Source organism: Rhinolophus hipposideros (genome assembly GCF_964194185.1).
Source record: "Rhinolophus hipposideros genome assembly, chromosome: 19".
NCBI lineage: Eukaryota > Metazoa > Chordata > Mammalia > Chiroptera > Rhinolophidae > Rhinolophus > Rhinolophus hipposideros.
Window position 1 is genome coordinate 4,152,502 of NC_138065.1, and position 18,852 is coordinate 4,171,353.

General features: G+C 49.9%; 1 protein-coding gene across 1 annotated transcript; it reads left to right on the forward strand.

Annotated features, from left to right (window-relative positions):
* The first annotated feature begins 3,996 nt into the window (after positions 1–3,996).
* LOC308487395 (methanethiol oxidase) lies at positions 3,997–17,148 on the forward strand. Its single transcript, XM_081025523.1, has 12 exons — positions 3,997–4,095; positions 6,426–6,482; positions 6,676–6,788; positions 7,023–7,208; positions 7,875–7,995; positions 9,825–10,007; positions 10,275–10,453; positions 10,889–10,967; positions 11,064–11,185; positions 11,485–11,577; positions 11,735–11,853; positions 12,062–17,148. The coding sequence occupies exons 1-12, from the start codon at positions 4,092–4,094 to the stop codon at positions 12,222–12,224; spliced, it is 1,419 nt and encodes a 472-aa protein (XP_080881649.1). The 5' UTR covers positions 3,997–4,091; the 3' UTR covers positions 12,225–17,148.
* Positions 17,149–18,852: the final 1,704 nt, after the last annotated feature.

The window sequence follows — 18,852 nt, forward strand, 5'->3', positions numbered from 1 at the left end:
TGAGGCTGTGAGTCCCTTGGTCCTCTGTGATTTAACTATATTTGAGTCTCTGTCTCTTTATGATAGTTTAACCCTCACCGCCTCCCTCGCCTTCCCACGGCTTGTGTTGTGCAGGACGCAACAAGTTCATGGCTCTTGCATCACGACCATGCACCAGCTCACACAGCACTCTCTGTGAGGGCGTTTTTAGCCAGTAAACAAATAACTGTATAGGAACACGCTCCCTACTCACCTGATCTGGCCCCAGTGACTTTTTTCTTTACTTGAAATTAAAGGAAATATTGAAAGGAAGTCGTTTTGGTGACATTCAGGACATCAAGGGTAACACGACAATAGCACTGATGGCCATTCCAGAAACAGTTCCAAAATTGCCTTCAAGGGTGGATGAGGCGCTGGGGTCGGTGCATAGCTTCCCAAGGGGAGTACTTCAAAGGTGACCAGCAATATTCAGCAATGAGGTATGTAGTACTTTTTCTAGGATGACTTCATGAATTTAATTGTCTGACTTGTATATTGAAATTTTCCGCAGAGAGGGAGAACTAGATCTCCCTCACTTACTCTCTCTAGTCTTTTCTCTCAAGAGATGGGGATAAATAGATAAGAAGGTAACAGCTGCTTTTAAACACTTCCTTGCTCTTTGTAGTGTCTGCCTTGCTCTGGTCCTCAGGCCACCAGCCACTCAGCGCTGCCCATTGGGAGGCACCCATCTGCTCACACCGGCCCTGCTAGGGGACTAGGAGCCTAACCCCAGGGCTGAGCCCTGCAGCCCCGAGGTCGGAGGAGGCCGTCCCCTGACAGTTTCAAGCATCAACGGCAGGCCAACGGGAGGACATTTCTGGGTGGATTGGAGGTGGGAGGAAGCCCTCCAGGTGCCCACTCAGGACAAGCCCTTGGTTGGAAGCATGGGCAGACGGCACTGTTTTCTTTTTTCTCTTCTCTGAGCCTTGTCGTTGCCCTGAGCAGCATGTTGACCTCAGCATTGGTAGACATAGGGAGATGCTGAGAGACAAGCGCCAGGAGCTGGACAAACTAGGAAAACGGTTTCCTTGATGTGCCATGCAGAAAAAGCTATTTGCCTCTCCAGGTTGGTGGTGGGCAGGACCGGAGCTAAGTAAGTGCTGGGTGCAGAGCTCAGCCTGGCGCCAGTGACACCTGTAACAGGTTCCCAGTAAATGCTACTTTCTTCTTCTGAGGGCGTGTAGCTGGTCTCTTAAAACCAGAAGAAATGAGCAGGACAAGGCCCAGAAACTCTGCTGAGCTGGTGAAAACCTCGCCCTGACCCGCCAGTCCTGCTCAGGCCTCCACGGGCTGCTACCTGCTGTCTGTATATATCTGTGTGTTGTGGGGTTTTGGTTTGTATGCGCTCTTCGTCTGCATACAATTCCGCACCTGTATAGACCAGACCCCCATCTAACGGTGCTCGTTCAGTCAGCCTTCCATTGCACTTACCTGAATCTTCTTATTGGTTTATAAGTTCACTTGATTATGGGCTGTCCTTCTTAGAATGTCATCTCTAGGAAGGCAGAAATTTTGCCTTGTTCACCGCATTCTCTACCAAAACAGGTGTTCCTGAAATGTTTGTGGAGTGCAAGATTGAATGAATGAATGAATGAATGAATGAATGAATGATCACGTGTCATATAAAGGACGCAGCAGGCAGGTTGGTGAGACAGCTGCAGGTGACAGGGACCAGGGCCAGTCCTCCCAGCACGGCTCCCCCGGTGGCCCTCACCTGAAGCACATATGATCATTCATCCTTCTTTTCTATATATGTATACCAATACACCTTTATTTGGAGTTTTGGTAACAGAAGTAACACATGTTTCTCTTTTTTTTTTTTTAATACAGAAGTATATGAAGTAGAAATGGAAAATCAATCCCTTCTTTCGGTGCCTCTGCACAGGTAACCAGGGGTAGCACCCGGCTGAATAGCCTTCCAGTCTTTTCTACCTCACAGGGGCGGGGGGGCACTCCACCATCCTCCCATCTCCCCCATGAAGACTTCACCGCTCAGTCTGCTTCTTCACTCCTGTCCCCATTTCACAGCAAGTCTGTCCTGAGACTTCCACAAACAAGACATGACAGCCTTCTTCTGATTTGGGGCCACCCCACCCCCTGCCCACCAAAACAAACAAAGCAAAACAAATAGAAGAGAGCATAGGGCGAAGAGAACACTGGGAGCACTGCAGTCAGAGGAACTGGGTACAAATCCTGAGGTCAGGGTACCATGGAGGAGCCAGAGACGAGCCAGGACACAGCACAGGGCAGGAAAGAAGTTGCCCTCAGTGACAGACTCTAGAACGAGCCAAATAACCACATTGTTGGAGTGAAACACTCAAGAGGTTCTGCTGAGAGGGTGGGGATGATGTTTCTTCTTCTTTCAGACCTTAGATGTTGGGCTACTGTAGCCTGAAAACAGGAGCATGCAGGGCAGCTAGGAGGTGGAGCTCTCAGGAGAAGAGGAATGGGGGTAGGGTGGGTGTTGGGGGTGGGGGACAGGGTGAGGGCAGGGTAGGTTGGGCAGCCAGGAGACAGGAAGCAGGTAAAGGGGAAGAAGCAGCCTGCAGAGGTAGCCATGGGGTGCGGCTGTGGGGAACAGCTGCACACACACACACACACACACACACACACACACACACACACCATGCCAGTCTGACATGCGATGGGGAGGATGCAGACCGGGAAAAAACCAAGGGCAGTGAGCGACGTGGGGATAAGGGAGCACCCTGCCTTGGGCCGCCACTGAGGATCTTCCTTTGGGGCACATGACCCCTCACCATGGGACCCAGGAGGGCAGAGCACCTTCACACCGAGGACCAATTCTACTCTCCTTCCATCCACCTGCTTAAGAAACCTTGGCTGTTTCTCCTGGAAATCTCAAGCCCACACTTGGTCCCTTTCACTATCCAATAAAAATGTCACTCCAAGGAGAGGAAAATGGCTTTGTAGACACAGAGTCAGCAGTTTCCTAGAAGAGTGGGGCAGGAGTGACCCTGTCAGGCAGCCACCTTTGAGGGAAAAAGGAGCCTAGGCGTCAGGATGGAGACCAATTTAGGGGGGTTCCCTTGTCCAGCCCTTCAAACCCCAGCTTCTCTGGAGGAGAGCGGCCCCAGAGAGAGTTCACAGATGGAGCCTCAACCCTGGTGGGTTCTTCAGCAAGCAGTTGTCATTTGCCTGGGGGCCATGGCATGTCCCTGGGACACTATACTAACAGGCCCAGCATTCTGGCAGTCATGAATCCTCCAGCTGGAGGACTCCCTCCTGGATAGGAGAAGACCCTGAGAGTTTTGTGACTTGTCATAGGTCAGCTAAGGACGGTGGCATCTGCTGGGCTCCTCAACCCTGGGGACAAACCAGGTTGGGACATGATGGGGAGGCTCCGTCCCCCTGTCCCCCTGAGGATGAGGGGCTAACAATTGGACATTGAGGAATTTTCTTCCATTTCAAAGCTCAGGGGAAATGAATGGGCCTGAGAAAGTGGAACCTGGACATTCCAGCCAGTCCTGCTTCCTGTCGGGCAGCTGTGGCAGGAACACATGGGTTTGCAGGCCTTGGGAGGGTAGGGCGGTGCCTGTTGGAGCAGGTCTGGGATAACATCAGGGAGGGCCTATCTGGCTGTGGCCATAGGAGCAATCAGGCCCACCGCCCTGGGTCCCCCTAAATGCCACAAGACAGGTCCAAGTACACAGATGAGCGTTTGGATGGCCAGGAACATGTGCGTGACGCACACACACTCACACATGCCCAGGCACCCATGAAAGACATGCATGCACACGCACAGCACAGGGCTGCATATACACGGCACACACATGCCTGCACACACGCATGCACACGCACATACCCCCCAGAGCTGAAACAGCAGCCGCCCAGGCCATGTGAGTTTCCTGGCCAGCTGCCCTTCCTCATTCACCCTGGGCTGCAGCCCTGGCCCTCCTCCAGCCCCGCCCAGCCCCACTGGTCATATAAATTCCTTCCCTTTGCCCCTTCCCTGCACAGCCTCCTGGGCATTGCCTGCCTCTGCCACCAGCTCAGCTTCCCTTGTCTGCCCTCCCCTGGCAGACCGGCAGGACCAAAGCGTACCAGCCAGCAACATGGGTAAGGAGGGGGCTTCAGACCACCACAACCTCACAGTGCCCCCTTTTGCCCCCCCTACAGAAAGTGAAGAAATCCTGGGTGGGGATGGATGTGGGAGCTGGTTATGGAATGAAGCGCTGCCACCACCTATATATTTCTCAGCTTAGCCTGAGTTCTGAAGGTTCCTGAGAAGGAAGCTAGAGAGTCTGCTGGCAAAGATGACCCTGGGCTCCTGCCAGCTCCCCAGCTGCAGCCTGGGGTCACTGTGCTTTTCTGCAGCTCAGAAAATCAGTACGGGATTCTTGGGTGGAACCTCTATGTCCCTGGCTGTCACAAACCTGCCTCAGCCCCAGGCAGGGAGTAGGAAACTCAGGCCTTCCATGCGAGGCCTGGGGTTGCTCTCTAGCTCCCCAATCACCAGACACTCTGTGGGGGGAATCAGGGAGCCCACACTTTCGCTGCGGCCTGTTGCAATGCCTCCCACCCTCTCAGTCCCAAAGTCCTGCTATTACCCCATTGATGGGAATGGACATCTGAGGAGTCTGGGTCTGGTTGGAATGTTGAGGTTCCTGTCCCCTTGGATGGGCAGGCCGAATGCTCAGCAGCCAGCCTGGCGCTGGGAACACTTTCCCTGGGTTCATCTCAAAACAGAGGCTCAGAGGTCTTGCCTATATGCTAAAGAGAGGAGGGTGTTCTCCAGAAAGAGGACTGATGCTCACAGCAGGGGTGGGAGGCTGAGTGGGGGGTGGGGGCCAAGGTGGCACAGGCGGAGCCCCCTCCTTCACACCCCACTTCTCTCAGGCCCCGTTGGCTTTGCTCAGTTTTGCCTGTGTTCCCCTCTGGAGTGCTGACTCTCCTTGCCAGTCAGTGCGCAGCCCCTCCTTCCCTGCCCCCTCTCCTCCCCTGCAAAGCCCTGCCACAGCTTGTGCAGCACAGCAAGGCTCCTGAATTCCTATGGTGGACCTTCCTCTCACCCAGTCTCCACCCTCACCCCCATTCTGGGAACCCAGTACTGCCTGGGATCCTCCCTTTCTGGCATGGCCCTACCTGTATTTACACACTTCCTCTTCTGTAAAAGTACTCCAGCACACATTGTCTTATTTGATCTTCTAGCCACTTAGAGAAGGTCAAATGAAAGAGAGAAAATGGAGAATAAATCTCAAACCTGGATCTTGAAACCAGATCTTTGGATTCTAAAACGCTGATGCTGGATGACAGCATCTGAAATCCTTGGCTGCAGAGAGTAGGGGGCCTGCTCCCTGTCTGAGGGCCTGGGCCCAGGCACCAGCGCCAGCTCGACCCAGGCTACTCAGAGCTCCCCACGTGCGGCCCCCCCAGCTGTCAGGAGAATGGCCAGACTGGCCTGGAACAGGACCGGTTGGAGTGCCCAGTCCTGCGACTTCCAGTCCGGGATTTCCTTCAGCTTGCAGCTCCCTCTGTTTTCCTCAGCCCTCCATCCTGGTCAGGCCCCAAACCCCACATTCCTGCTCCTGGCAGCCCTCCTCAGCAGCTGACTTCCCAGAGCAGTCAGGCTGCTCTTCTGAGCCTTCAAGGGGACAGGAGAGCCACTACTACAGCTCTGGTGGGTGGGCCTCTGCGCTCTCCAGAGGTGGGCCAAACACCCTACTTTACAGATAATGGAAGTGGGACCCACCCAGGGGTGGGAACTGGTCTAAGGACATCCAGGGGCTGTCAGCCCTGCAGCCTTGAACTTCAGCCTCCTGTCCCTTACCAGACCCTCGGCCTGGGTCAGGATCCAGAGGGGAGAAAAGCAGGAAGTGCCCCAGTCCCTGGATAGACAGCTTTCAGTGAAGGGAGCTGTCTGGCTCTGCACTTGGCCTCTCCTCACATACGCACAGCAGGGTTTCCTGGCTGCCACAGCAAGCATGGAGCTGCACACATGCCGGCCCCTTCTTGGTTCCTTCTCATAAAAGCCCACGGTGGCATTCTTATTACCCTCCTTTCACAGGTGATGTGGAAACTGGGACCAGGCAGGTTAAGTGATGTGTCCAAGTCCCCATGCTTCATCAGTGACCAGCTGGGAGGGGACCCACGTGTGTCACAACCACTGCACCACCCACCTCTGGTGCACGGGCCCTCCTGCCCTCCCCTGCGTCCTGTTGAGTGTCCATCCGCCTTCAGGTCATATCTCCACAGCACTTCCCGCCACAAGCACACACTGTCAGGGCTTTGAGGGGCAGGGAGGATGGTGGGAAGGATGGGGCTGGAGTGGGAGGGACCTAGGACAGCGCACCTGCCTTGGCCGCGGGCCAGGGGTGTCTGAAGTCTGCAGCAAAGCCACCTTCATCATCAAGAGCGGAACCAGCTAACAGGCCTCATTGTTTCCACAGCTACGAAATGCGCAGAGTGTGGACCTGGGTACTCGACCCCACTAGAGGCCATGAAGGGTACGTGCTTAAAGTATGAGACCCAGCACCCTAGGAAGGGCCTCTGAGACCAGGCGCCCTCTACTGGTGGCACAGCTGGGGGGGACCTCAAATTCTGACTCCACCCTTAGGCAAACCCAGTGCTGACCCTGCCATTCCTCTCAACCCCGCCATACCCTCTCTACCATCCCCACTGTCTGCTTTCTATCCCCAGGACCGAGGGAGAAAATTGTCTACCTGCCCTGTATTTACCGAAACACTGGCATCGAGGCCCCGGATTATCTAGCCACAGTGGACGTGGACCCCAAGTCTCCCCAGTATTGCCAGGTGAGGTGACACTCGGGAGCAGAGTGCGCTGCAACCTGCCCTCTGGCACTGGCCCTGGGGCTGCCCTTCCCCAGCTCCATCCTTCTGCACCCTTCCTGGGTGTGGAGGTGCCGGTTGTACCACGGGGTTCCAGGAGGCTGTTGAAAGCCACAGTGGGTCCTGTGGGCAGCTTTCTCACAAGTGGTCCAGGTGAGCACCATGGACCTTTCCCATAATGCTCCTTTCCCATCCCAGGTCATCCACCGTCTACCCATGCCCCACCTGAAGGACGAACTGCATCACTCAGGCTGGAACACATGCAGCAGCTGCTATGGGGACATCACCAAGGCCCGCACCAAGCTGGTGCTGCCCTCTCTCATCTCTTCCCGCATCTATGTGGTAGACGTGGGCACTGAACCCCGAGCCCCCAAGCTGCACAAGGTATGTTCTTTGCCCTCGTGGACCCAGCACCCTGGGCAGCCAATGGGCAGGAAGCCATGCCTAGGTCAGCTGCCTCCAGCTATGGGGCAGGGTCTGGACTATGTAGCACGGACTAGAGGACAGCTACTGGGGTGGCGTTCTCGGTGGTCACCATCCAGGTGGCATTCTGGGTAGTCACAATACAGCACCAGGGCTGGGAACTGGAGGTGGGGGGAAAGGGGCTGTTCTTGTTTTCACTCTGAGTGGGGAAGGGGCCATTTTCCCAGCCAGTTCGGAGCCCAGGGCTTCCCTTACACAGGACCTGCACCTTCCTTTCATCACTTCGCTGAGCACTCTCTTCGGCCAGCACTCACCGCTGGCTGCTGGGGGACAAAGTTGACGCTGGCATCAGCCCAGCCCAGGAGGAGCTTATGGTCCCATAGGGGACAGACAGTGGTGGAGAGTAGTCAGTGCTTTCTGCCTGGGGCGTCAGCCATGACTCTCACTCTCCCAAACTGCTCTGCAGCAGTGACCAGCTTGCGTCTTGCCCAATTCCCACAGGGATAATTGTGTCCATGTTGAAGGGAAAGGGGACAGGGTTAGCAGGTGGAAGTGGGGAAGTGGAGGAGGAGGGAGTGGGGGTGCCAGCCCTGGGAGATCCTGATGCCGTTCCTTACCCTTCTCCAGGTCATTGAGCCCAAGGACATCCACACCAAGTGTAACCTGGGCTACTTTCACACCAGCCACTGCCTGCCCAGTGGGGAGGTGATGATTAGCAGCCTGGGAGACCCCAAGGGCAATGGCAAAGGTACGTGCCTGCTTGTAGGCACATCTGTGGGGAGCCGGTCCCAAGCAGCAGAAGGGAGGGAATGACCTTCCAGGGAAAACCAGGGGATTGGGTCTCATCCAGTATTTAAACTAGTCAAGTAAATTTTTTACTTGACTCTAGTTGTCTCAGTTGTTTCTATGAAGATTTCACTGATGAAATCCCTTAAAAGTTATAGGCAGCTGTGGGTCATGTGAGCACAGATAGGGCCCCAGGAAACACATACATTTAGTATCAGCCTTTGTGAATTCATGAGCAAATCTCAGTCCTTGGGGCCCTTACTCTACACATTTGCTATTTCTTTTATGGTATGACCAGAGCTGACACTTATAAAATGTCTATTACATGACAGACATAAGTTAGGAGATGGGTGCTACTCTGATTTGAAGCGGGGCACAGGTTGGTTAAGTAACTTACCTAAAGTTGTACAGCTAGTGAGTCACAGAGCTGGAACTCAAACCAAGCAGTCTGACCCCAGAATCCATGTCCTATCACCACGCTCTGCGGCTTCTCTCCAAGCCTTACTTATCTCATCGGAACCTGCTGTCCAATGTTGGGGTGAGATATCAGATAAGGTCAGTTAACGTAACTGCCATAGATTCTACCATGTTTCCCTGAAAATAAGACCTAGCCAGACAGTCAGCGCTAATGTGTCTTTTCTTTCTTTCTTTAAAGATTTTATTGGGGAAGGGGAACAGGACTTTATTTGGGAACAGTGTGTACTTCCAGGACGTTTTCCAAGTCAAGTTGTTGTCCTTTCAGTCTTAGTTGTGGAGGGCGCAGCTCAGCTCCGGGTCCAGTTGCCATTGTTAGTTGCAGGGGGCACAGCCCACCATCCCATGCAGGAATTTAACTGGCAACCCTGTTGTTCAGAGCTTACTCTCTAACCAACTGAGCCATCCAGCCGCCCCTCTAATGAGTCTTTTGAAGCAAAAATCAATAAGTCTGGTACCGACTTATATCATATTATGTTATATAAGACCCGGTATTACATTATATTTATTATATGTATTATATGTATTATATTATATTATATTATATTATATTATATGTATTATATTATATTATATGTATTATATTGTATTGTATTATATTATATTATATTATATTACATTACATTACATTACATTACATTACATTATATTATATTATATTATATTATATTATATTATATTATATTATATTATATACCTAGTCGTATATTATAGTAAAATAAGACCGGGTCTTACATTAATTTTTCCTCCCAAAGACACTTTAGAGCTGATTGGCTGACTAGGTCTTATTTTCGGGAAATACTGTATTTAATTGCTTTTTCCAGGAGATTGGAGGAGTATGGCATTCCTAGATTTCATAACACATAGGAGTAGACATCCACTTGTATTTGCAAAGAAGTGTCAAGGTGTCGTACTCAGCAAGAGGGAAAAACATAATGAACATTCATGTTGAATTGTGAATACATATAACCTGTCTGCTCTATAATAAAAAAATAGAGTGAGCAGAGCTTAGGCTCTGGCAGGAATCCCACACTGGAAGTGGGAGACACACAGGATGCTGGGTCCCGGAGACCTCTCGGCTCAACGGGAGAAATTTTCCCTTGGGTCTGAGAGGAGCAAAAAGTTGATGGGAGGCAGGGGAACCAGAATAAGTCCCCACTTCCCACCCAATAGTTTGGATGGGGCCCTTTGGACACGTGTGTTTAAGGAGCTGACAAACCCAATGGTAGGAGGGGCACCAGGCAATGGACTTGGGGCCTCCTGGGCATGGCCGGGGGTGAGACACTCTTCTGCCACCCTACTTCCTACCCTTCTCAGGGGGTTTTGTGCTGCTGAACGGAGAGACATTTGAGGTGAAGGGCACATGGGAGCAGCCTGGGGGAGCTGCGCCTTTGGGCTATGACTTCTGGTACCAGCCTCGACACAATGTCATGATCAGCACTGCATGGGGAGCGCCCAATGTTTTAAGAGATGGCTTCAACCCCGCTGATGTAGAGGCAGGTGAGAACGTCCCCATGGGTGGGCGGGAGCCTGGGCACACACACCTCTCTCTGCTCCCAAACTGCACTCTGCAGCCCTCTCCCTTCCCTCGCGTGGACCCAACTCTTGAGTGAAGGTTGAGGATGTGTTGAGTGCTCTCACTTCCTCCAGCATCCTTCTGGTCCCTCCAACCCATTTTCAACCTCCGCCCTGTCCCGGGCCCCAGCCATTGCCCATGGCCTCCTGCCTCCAATCCTGAGCTCTTCCACTGCCCCCTGGGCCGCACAGGACTGTATGGAAGCCACTTATACGTGTGGGACTGGCAACGCCGTGAGATCGTGCAGACCCTGCCATTACAGGATGGGCTCATCCCCCTGGAGATCCGCTTCCTGCACAACCCAGCCGCAGCTCAGGGATTCGTGGGCTGTGCCCTCAGCTCCACCATCCAGCGCTTCTTCAAGAATAAGGTGACATGCACCCTCTGGCCCTGACCCCCAGCAGTTCTGTCAGCATGCCAGCCCAGGCTTCTGTGGTCATGACACTCCCCTCGCCCTGGGGGTGACCCGGTGCCTCTGCTGGGCTCCCTCAGCCCAGATTCCCCAGGGCCACACACCTGCCTCTCTGCTCTCAGTGCTCAGCTACTTCCGCTGTAACTCTAACTGGTCATATTCATTCATTTGGAAGATACTGTGGACGCTTTATGTGAGGGACTATGTAGGTGCTGGGAAGGCAAAGCTAAAGCAGACGTGTCCCTGACTTGGGGGCCTGCGTAGGAACTACAACCTAGTAGCACGGAGGCCCGGTATCCAGTCTCCCTATAGACAGTAGGCCCTGGCAGACCCAGACCCGCCATCACCCTCAGCTCTGACAGGCTCACATATCTGCCTCCTGACCCCATGCAGGATGGCACTTGGTCAGCAGAGAAGGTGATCCAGGTGCCCCCCAAGAAAGTGAAGGGCTGGATGCTCCCTGAAATGCCAGGTGCGTGCCCAGGGGAGGGTGGGGATCAGAAGGTTGCTCTTAGCCTGGGGTCGGGGGTGCTTAAAACCTCTGAACTGCCCCCCACCTCCACCCCAGGCCTGATCACTGACATCCTGCTGTCCCTGGATGACCACTTCCTCTACTTCAGCAACTGGCTGCACGGGGACATTCGGCAGTATGATGTCTCTGACCCGCAGAGGCCCCGCCTCACGGGACAGGTGTGCCCCCCTAGCAGGATGGGGAAAGGGAAGGAGGGAGGCAAAGAAGAGAGGCTGCATGAGGGAGAGGGTGTGAAGGGGCTGGGGAATAATCAGGGAGGTGCAGGAAAGGCAAAAACGGGGGCGAAAGGGGGACTGAGGGATGGTGTAGGCCAGAATGGTGGGGAGCCTTCTCCTTCTGTGGGAACACGTGGGAACGGGAAGGAGGGTGAGGGTCCTGGCCAATGCAGGCTGCTCTTCCTGCCCTGGCCTCCCCTCTCACCCTTGTTCTCCTTCATTCTCTGCCCTTTCCCACTCAGATTTTCCTGGGGGGCAGCATCCTGAAGGATGGCCCTGTGCAAGTGCTGGACGACCAGGAGCTAAATTCCCAGCCAGAACCCCTGGTGGTCAAGGTGAGGATCTCCCCCAGTTCCTGGGCGCCCTCAGGTCCAGGCTGGAGAAGGGGAGGAGGGGGAGGCAGCATCTGAGCATGCTCAGGCTCCCATGGTCCCCTGAGCCCCTCCTGGGATCCGTGTATTGCCCTGGGGACTGACCCCTGGCTTTCCCAAGGGCAAACAGGTGGCCGGAGGCCCTCAGATGATCCAGCTTAGCCTGGACGGGAAGCGTCTCTACGTCACCACATCGCTGTACAGTGCCTGGGACAAGCAGTTTTATCCTGATCTCATCAGGTGAGGAGCACAGAGCCCAGGCTCCCCTCTCTGGCCCTCCTCTCCCAGGCGGGGCATTGGCTTTCTGAAGACTCCTCGGGCACCCCACCAGTCCCACCCACAGCCCCTGCCCAGTGCACAGGAGCCCCCCACGTCTGCGCTCACACAGTCCTGGGGAAAGGGACTGCCCCCTCTGACCTCTCTCTTCTCCCCTTGTGTCTACCCCCAGGGAAGGCTCCGTTATGCTGCAGATTGATGTAGACACAGTAAAGGGAGGGCTGACGTTGAATCCCAACTTCCTGGTGGACTTTGGCAAGGAGCCCCTCGGCCCAGCCCTGGCCCATGAGCTCCGCTACCCTGGGGGCGACTGCAGCTCTGACATCTGGCTCTGAAGCGCCGCCACATTCTGAGCCCTCACTTCCACAGAGACCTGGCTCACGCCTCTCTCTCTCTCTCTCTCTCTCTCTCTCTCTCTCTCTCTCTCTCTCTCTCACTCTCTCTCTTTCTCTGCCACCATCCTACCAGAGCCAAGCTGAGGCTGCTGAAAAGTAGTGAGAGGAGGCTCCATTTACCGACAACTGTCGTGTGTTGTTCACTGTTCTGTTTTATGTGAGCTCCTGGAAATTCTTTCGTCATGAAATAAACTGGTGAACCTTTCCTTAGGTCGCCTTGTCTTTGGGGGGTGGGGCCTGTGACCCTTCTTCTGCTGACCCTTTGTGTCATGCACGGGAAAGTCCTGAAGAAGACTTGGGGTTACGGAGCCTAGTTCATACCAGTGATTCCAACAGTATGCTAATAGGGCCAAAATCTCACTTTTAGGGCCAGACAGAACCTAAGGATTTTCCTTGCGGTTGTCACAAGCACACCTGGGGACAGAGAATGTCAATTGCTGTTTCTAAACTTTTTTTTAATCCGCGCTTTGTTTTAGTGAACCTACAATCCCACCACCCCAGGACGGTGTCATGGGCCCCTCACACACAGGAGACACCCTACACCCCTGAAGCAGACAGTGTAATCTATTTCCACTGCCAGTGAGACTCACAGTTGTGGGATGTTAGGTGTGTCACCTCCTACCTGGGCGACCGGATCATCACCATGCAGGAGGGCTGACATCAATGTGAACCCAGTCAACAGACCAGGCCCTGCCACGCTTGTCTCCTCGCCTGGACAGTGTTTCAGAACTTGGCCCAAGTCAGATGTCTCCTTTCCCTGTGCTACTCTTTAATTCTTCATAAAAGGTACGAGATGGAAGGTTCAGGAACCTGAGACAGCAACCAACTGGTAATTCTATTGACTCCTTTATTCTCTACCCAAGGTAAGACCAGGCAGCATACAGGCATTAACCAACCTTCTTACCTGTTTTCCTCAAAGGTCAGTTTGTTTTAAACATTGGAGCCGCCTAGAACCCCCAAGGTGGCCTGGTCCCCGCCAAGAACTAATCACACTTTCTTTCCCTTTGAGGTCTTTTGATCATGCTCCCGAGCTCTTTTCCTCAACTTGAACCCTAATTCCCTCCTCCTGCCTTACCTGCCATCTGGACCAGGTTGTCACAGCCTGTGCAAAGCCTCCTTCTCTGTCCTCTCCAGGTTAGGGGCCTCCTGCTGTTAACACAGCACGAACATATGTCACATGGAATGGAAACTCCCAGCTTATGCACAGCACCCAGCTGGGACATCAGCACAGAGTGTGCGTGAATGAATAAAACATTATCCAGGAGGTGCTTGGGATGATTCAGGAGGTATAGGGGCCTTGGCATTCACTGGGTCTTACCAGAAGTTTCTCTCCTAGGGGTCTGCCCCATGTTTCAATAACCAAACTTCTTCAGAAGCAAAAGGTTCATCATTTCTATATATTTCTAGAATCTTAACATTCCATTCAACAAGATGAACCTTGAGCACTTTTAATACCACAAAGCAAAAAAATTACTGAAGACTACAGGGGTTATATCTAAAGGACACATAACATATCTGACAAAGAATTTGTATCCAGAGTACATGAAAAACTCTCAAATCTTAACAGTAAAAACCCAAACATTCCAATTAGAAAATGGGCAAAAGACATGAACTCACATTTCACCAAAGAGGATATACAGATGGCAAATGATTACATGAAGAGATTATCAACATCATAAACCATTAAGGAAATGCAAATTAAGACCGTGTGGTATCACTACATACTTCTCAGAAGAGCTAAAATAGAAAATATTGACAATGCAAAATATTGGAACATTTCATTGTTCAGTTTTTTATGTCAAATATTTTCAATTGCATTGCACTTTGTTTTCTTCTGTGTTTTTGTTCTTTCAGTTTCTGAAGTTCATCCATGTGCATGCATGTAGCTGTGGCTCATTCATTTCCACTGCTCTGTGACACCCATCATGAATATACCACAATTTATCATTCTACTGTTGATGGACATTTGGGTTGTCCCAGGGTTTTGCTATTGCAAGCGGTGAGATAATAAATCTTGTCTCTTTCTTCAAGGCATATGTCTAGGAATAGGGTTGCTGAATTATAAGATATGCACATATTCAACATTACCAAATAATACCACACTATTTTCCAAAATGGTCGTACCAAATTACACTCCCACCAGCTTGGATGAGAGCTCTCAGTGCTGCCAGACTTAAATTTTTGCCCGTTCAGTGGGTATGAAATTGTTTCTTATTGTGGTTTTAATTTGCAAATGCAAATTGATTACTATAAACAGTGAACAATTTTTCATATGTTTGTGAGCCATATCTGCTTATTTTGTGAAATTCCTGTTAATTTCCTCTGCCTGTTTTTCTATGTGGTTATTCATTTCTTTATTTTTAGGTGATCTTTATAAATTCCAGGTGGTAGTCCTTGGTCAGTTATATGTCTTGAAAATATGTCCTCCCAATCTGTAGTTTGACTTTGCATCCTTTTTATAGTGGTTTTAAAAATAAATTTAAGCTTTTTATATTAATGTAGCTAAATTTATCAATATTTTCCTTTATGGTTTGCATTCTTGTGTTGGTTTCAAAACTTCACTCCCAATATTAGTAGGCAACATATGATAGTTTCTAAGAGCAAATTCTGAATCCTGATAGCCTAGGTTCAGCTCCCGGCTCCGTCACTCATTATTTAATGTTGGGCAAATTATTAACCTTTCAATGCCTCCATCTCTTCATCTGTAAAATGGGGATAACCATAATACCTATCTGACAGAGTTGCTATGAGATTAAAAGGTAACATCTATGAGACCCTTTGAACAATCCTCAGCACATATAACGCTCTATATAAATATTTGCCATTATTTTAATGATGTTTATCAGGCCTTTTTTATTATTACCTTTAGGGCAAGGACTATCATACCTGGCTCAGCATTGTATACCCAGCTCTTAGCACAACACCTGGCATAAATGAATAGTTGTCCCCATCTCCAGCCTTTTCACCCACTCAACCTCACCTTTCTATAATGTTGTCAAAATAATCTCCTTTTCATAACTATAATACTTTTTCTCCGTTTGCTAAAGCTTCTAATTATGTCCTGCCACCTGCAAATTCCTAAGCTAACATAATTTACCCCAAACTCCTTTTATAATCAAAGTGCTCTATATTCCCCTTCAGGCCAAACAGTGATGTTTGGAGTATCTTTCCATCAGTTTATACCCATACTTGTATATTACTGATACAGGAGAGCCCCCTCACTATAGGAATTTTAAGTCTCCTTTTCCCTAGTTTTTTAGCTCCCTAATCCTTGGTCCTAATCACTTTTAAATCAAATTTTTAATCTTAAACAAAAGATTGTTCCTAGCCTGAATCAGATAATTACCCAGAAGCTTGTGATTTATGCGTGTTGATTATAATCATTGTGGCCCAGCATTCTTTCCAGGCTGTTCTAGGCCCAGCTCCGGGTGAACAACAACACCTGAACGACCAGTTAAACCAGAGGAAAAAGCTACAGGCTCCATGCAGCTGAATGGACTTTCCATCACGTAGTCACCCTGCGTCAGTAACTTTGAGTCCTGCTCCTTGGGCCAGAGCTTTTAATCTATAACTAAAATCCATCTCTCCTTATCTAGGGGCCATCAGGATACAACTGATGCCCAAGAAAGGCTTCCAGTACATCACAACCAAAGAGGTAAACTGGTCTTCCAGGCAGATCTTGAGACCCCTCCCTCTTATCTAAGATCAGATAGGGCGAGAGTTCCGTGAATCCCCAATAGGTAGGGACAACGACCACGTTCAGCAGGAAGCAGATACAGAAGAGACCTTCTGTCCCTCAACTTCCCATAGAGATTTACGGGGATCACGCCTCTCAGGGGGAAATAAGGCAGGCAGATAGAGACAGGAATGGGGTCTCCAAACATTCCTGCACATTCAAAACAGCCTACGAAGAGTGACTGCCCAGAAACCTCCCCTCTACGCCCATATTTTCCCCTTATCTACCATAACCATTAAACGCTGTGAAGACACTAGAAGACACAAACTACTTAACTAGATTAGACTGGTCACTGACACCTGCACAGTAAAGGTTACAACAACCTTCCTCTCACCTTAGCTCATTATATCATCATTATAATATCATGCATATGCCCGGAAGTTCATTACTATCATTATAACAGACTGGATTCTGGGAAGGAACTTGCAAAATCTGAAAAGATGAGGTAGGGCTGACTGGTGGCTCAGTTGGTTAAAGCGCGAGCTCTGGCAACAGGGATGTCTGTTCAATTCCTACATGGGCCAGCGAGCTGCGCCCTCCACAACTAGAATGAAGTCAATGAGCTGCCGCTGAGCTTCCAGGTGGGTGACCAGATGGCTCAGGTGGTTGGAGCGAGGGCTCTCAACCACGAAGTTGCTGGTTTGACTCCCGCAAGGGATGGTGGGCTGTGCTCCCTGCAACTAGCAATGGCAACTGGACCTGGAGCTGAGCTGTGCCCTCCACAACTAAGACTGAAAGGACAACAACTTGAAGCTGAACGGCACCCTCCACAACTAAGATTGAAAGAACAACTTGACTTGGAAAAAAGTCCTGGAAGTACTCACTGTTCCCCAATAAAGCCCTGTTCCCCTTCCCTAATAAAAATCTTAAAAAAGAAAATGTGGTCTTTCTCTAGGGTCCAATAAAATAATAAATAAATAAAAAGATGAGGTAATAGTCTCTTGTCAATCATAAGTGTCAATCAAGAGACCCCACACCCAGAGAGGAGTAGCCCATTCTAGAAGAGAAGGAAATAAAAACTCCAAGTCCTCACCAGTAGACGCCTCTTGAGCCACAGTGTTGTTTGGCGCTGCTCCTATCCCTTTGGAGTGTACATTTGCTCCTAATAAACTGCACTTTCACCACTGTATTTCTGTGTCTCGTTCAATTATTTGCCCGAGACGGCAAGAACCTGGACACCGCGCTGAGAAGTGTCTGTTCTCTTGTAATGTTAGCATCTACAAATATGTATACATGCAGCCTGGAACCGTGCTCAAAAGAATGGGCTCTGAAGGCAGACTGACTTCCTTCAGATCCTGATTCCAACACTTACTACATATGTAACTGTGAACAAGTCCTTTCGCCTCTCCATATCTGTTTCCTCATCGGTAGAATGGAGATGATAATAGTACTTACTTCCAAGAGCTGGTGGGAGCATTAAATGAGGCGTTTAGCATTTAGTGGTGTCTGACACACAGTAAACACTGAATAAATTTTAGCTGTTATTAGAAAACCTTCTTGAAATCTACGTAACTTTACTAACAATTGTTACCCCGATAAACTTTAATTAAAAAAATAAAAAAGAAAAGAAGAAAAAGAAAAAAGAAAACTTTCTTGCCAGTATATCCTTATTCCGCCAACTCTGCAATTCTGCCAGTACCCACAGAAACTGCTGGTAGTAGGGAAGTGAAGGCTATATATGGTAAAGGTGATGAGATCAATCAGGTAGCACTGCCGTTCTCTTTACAAAAGCACATTGATGAGACTGGAGAACACATTAGAAGTCAGGGCTGCAAATATAGTTGTGGGCGCAACATATCTGCTGGGCAAAACAAAATATACCCATTCAAAATGTTGTTAGTCTATGACCTCTGAAATTCGATGCAAAACTTGGTCTGTATGTGCATTTTCATGGCAGAGGGTTCTGTTAAAAAACAAAATTCAGCTGTGTAAATCTAATTGGCTTTATGAAACAATTCCTGAATCAGCAGCATCTCACCTAGAAAATCACCTAGAAAAAAAAGAGATACTCAGAGGAGTTATAAAAAATGGAAGTCTTTTATAGGAAGGAGGCTGGGGCAAGGACTCATTAGAAAATGAAAGTGGAAGTTCATTGGAGGAAAGTAAGAGTTGAGAGTAACAACAGGTTCTCATTGGCTGAGCTGCTCTTCTTTTCCACTGGGTGGGCTTGTTGGTGGGCAAGAAGAAAACCTCCCTTCCTCCTAGGTAGGAAAGTAGAAACACCTTTTTGTAGGAGATGACAAGGTAGTGTCTTCCAGGTTGAGGTAACTGAGAAGAGTGACAGGGTGTGAGAGCTCCCTCTAGAGACCTTCCTGACTCCAATTTTAGTTGAGATTTCCTTTATTATTTTTCACAATTCATTGCTTTCATCTGATTCATGACCTTAAAAAGCCTTAATTACCGGTGAGAGGGTGTAGAACCCATGACCTATTCAGTACAAAGTGCTCAGAGAGTGAAGAATTCGTATGGGCATCCAGCACTCTCTGGGATTTTGGGGGAGTCCACCCAAAATTCTAGTGTTCACTGAGTGCAGAACTATGGGGGTGCAAATGCATTAGCAACTCTTTGGAAGGAAATAAACTACACACGGCAAACTAGGGAGCACTAACAGCATTTTAGCTTATAATTCATCTTATTTATTACAGCTTGTTGAGGTTTCCAGGCCTCCATTAGTGAGGACAGGGAGTCCGTTTGCAGGTTTGAGTGCCTGTACGCATACGAGGATGGGAAGAGGAATGGTTCAACTTGTTTTTCATCAAAAGAGGGTTATATGAGCTTATAGCGAACTTCCATCACTACTACCCATAATTTTCTAGTAATTGTATCATCCAT

Excerpts from the sequence above, each read along its gene's own strand:
- LOC308487395 (XM_081025523.1), top strand. Across the intron at positions 11,186-11,484 it reads GGCCCCGCCTCACGGGACAG|ATTTTCCTGGGGGGCAGCAT; the intron begins GTGTGCCCCCCT and ends TTTCCCACTCAG. Across the intron at positions 11,854-12,061 it reads TTTTATCCTGATCTCATCAG|GGAAGGCTCCGTTATGCTGC; the intron begins GTGAGGAGCACA and ends GTCTACCCCCAG.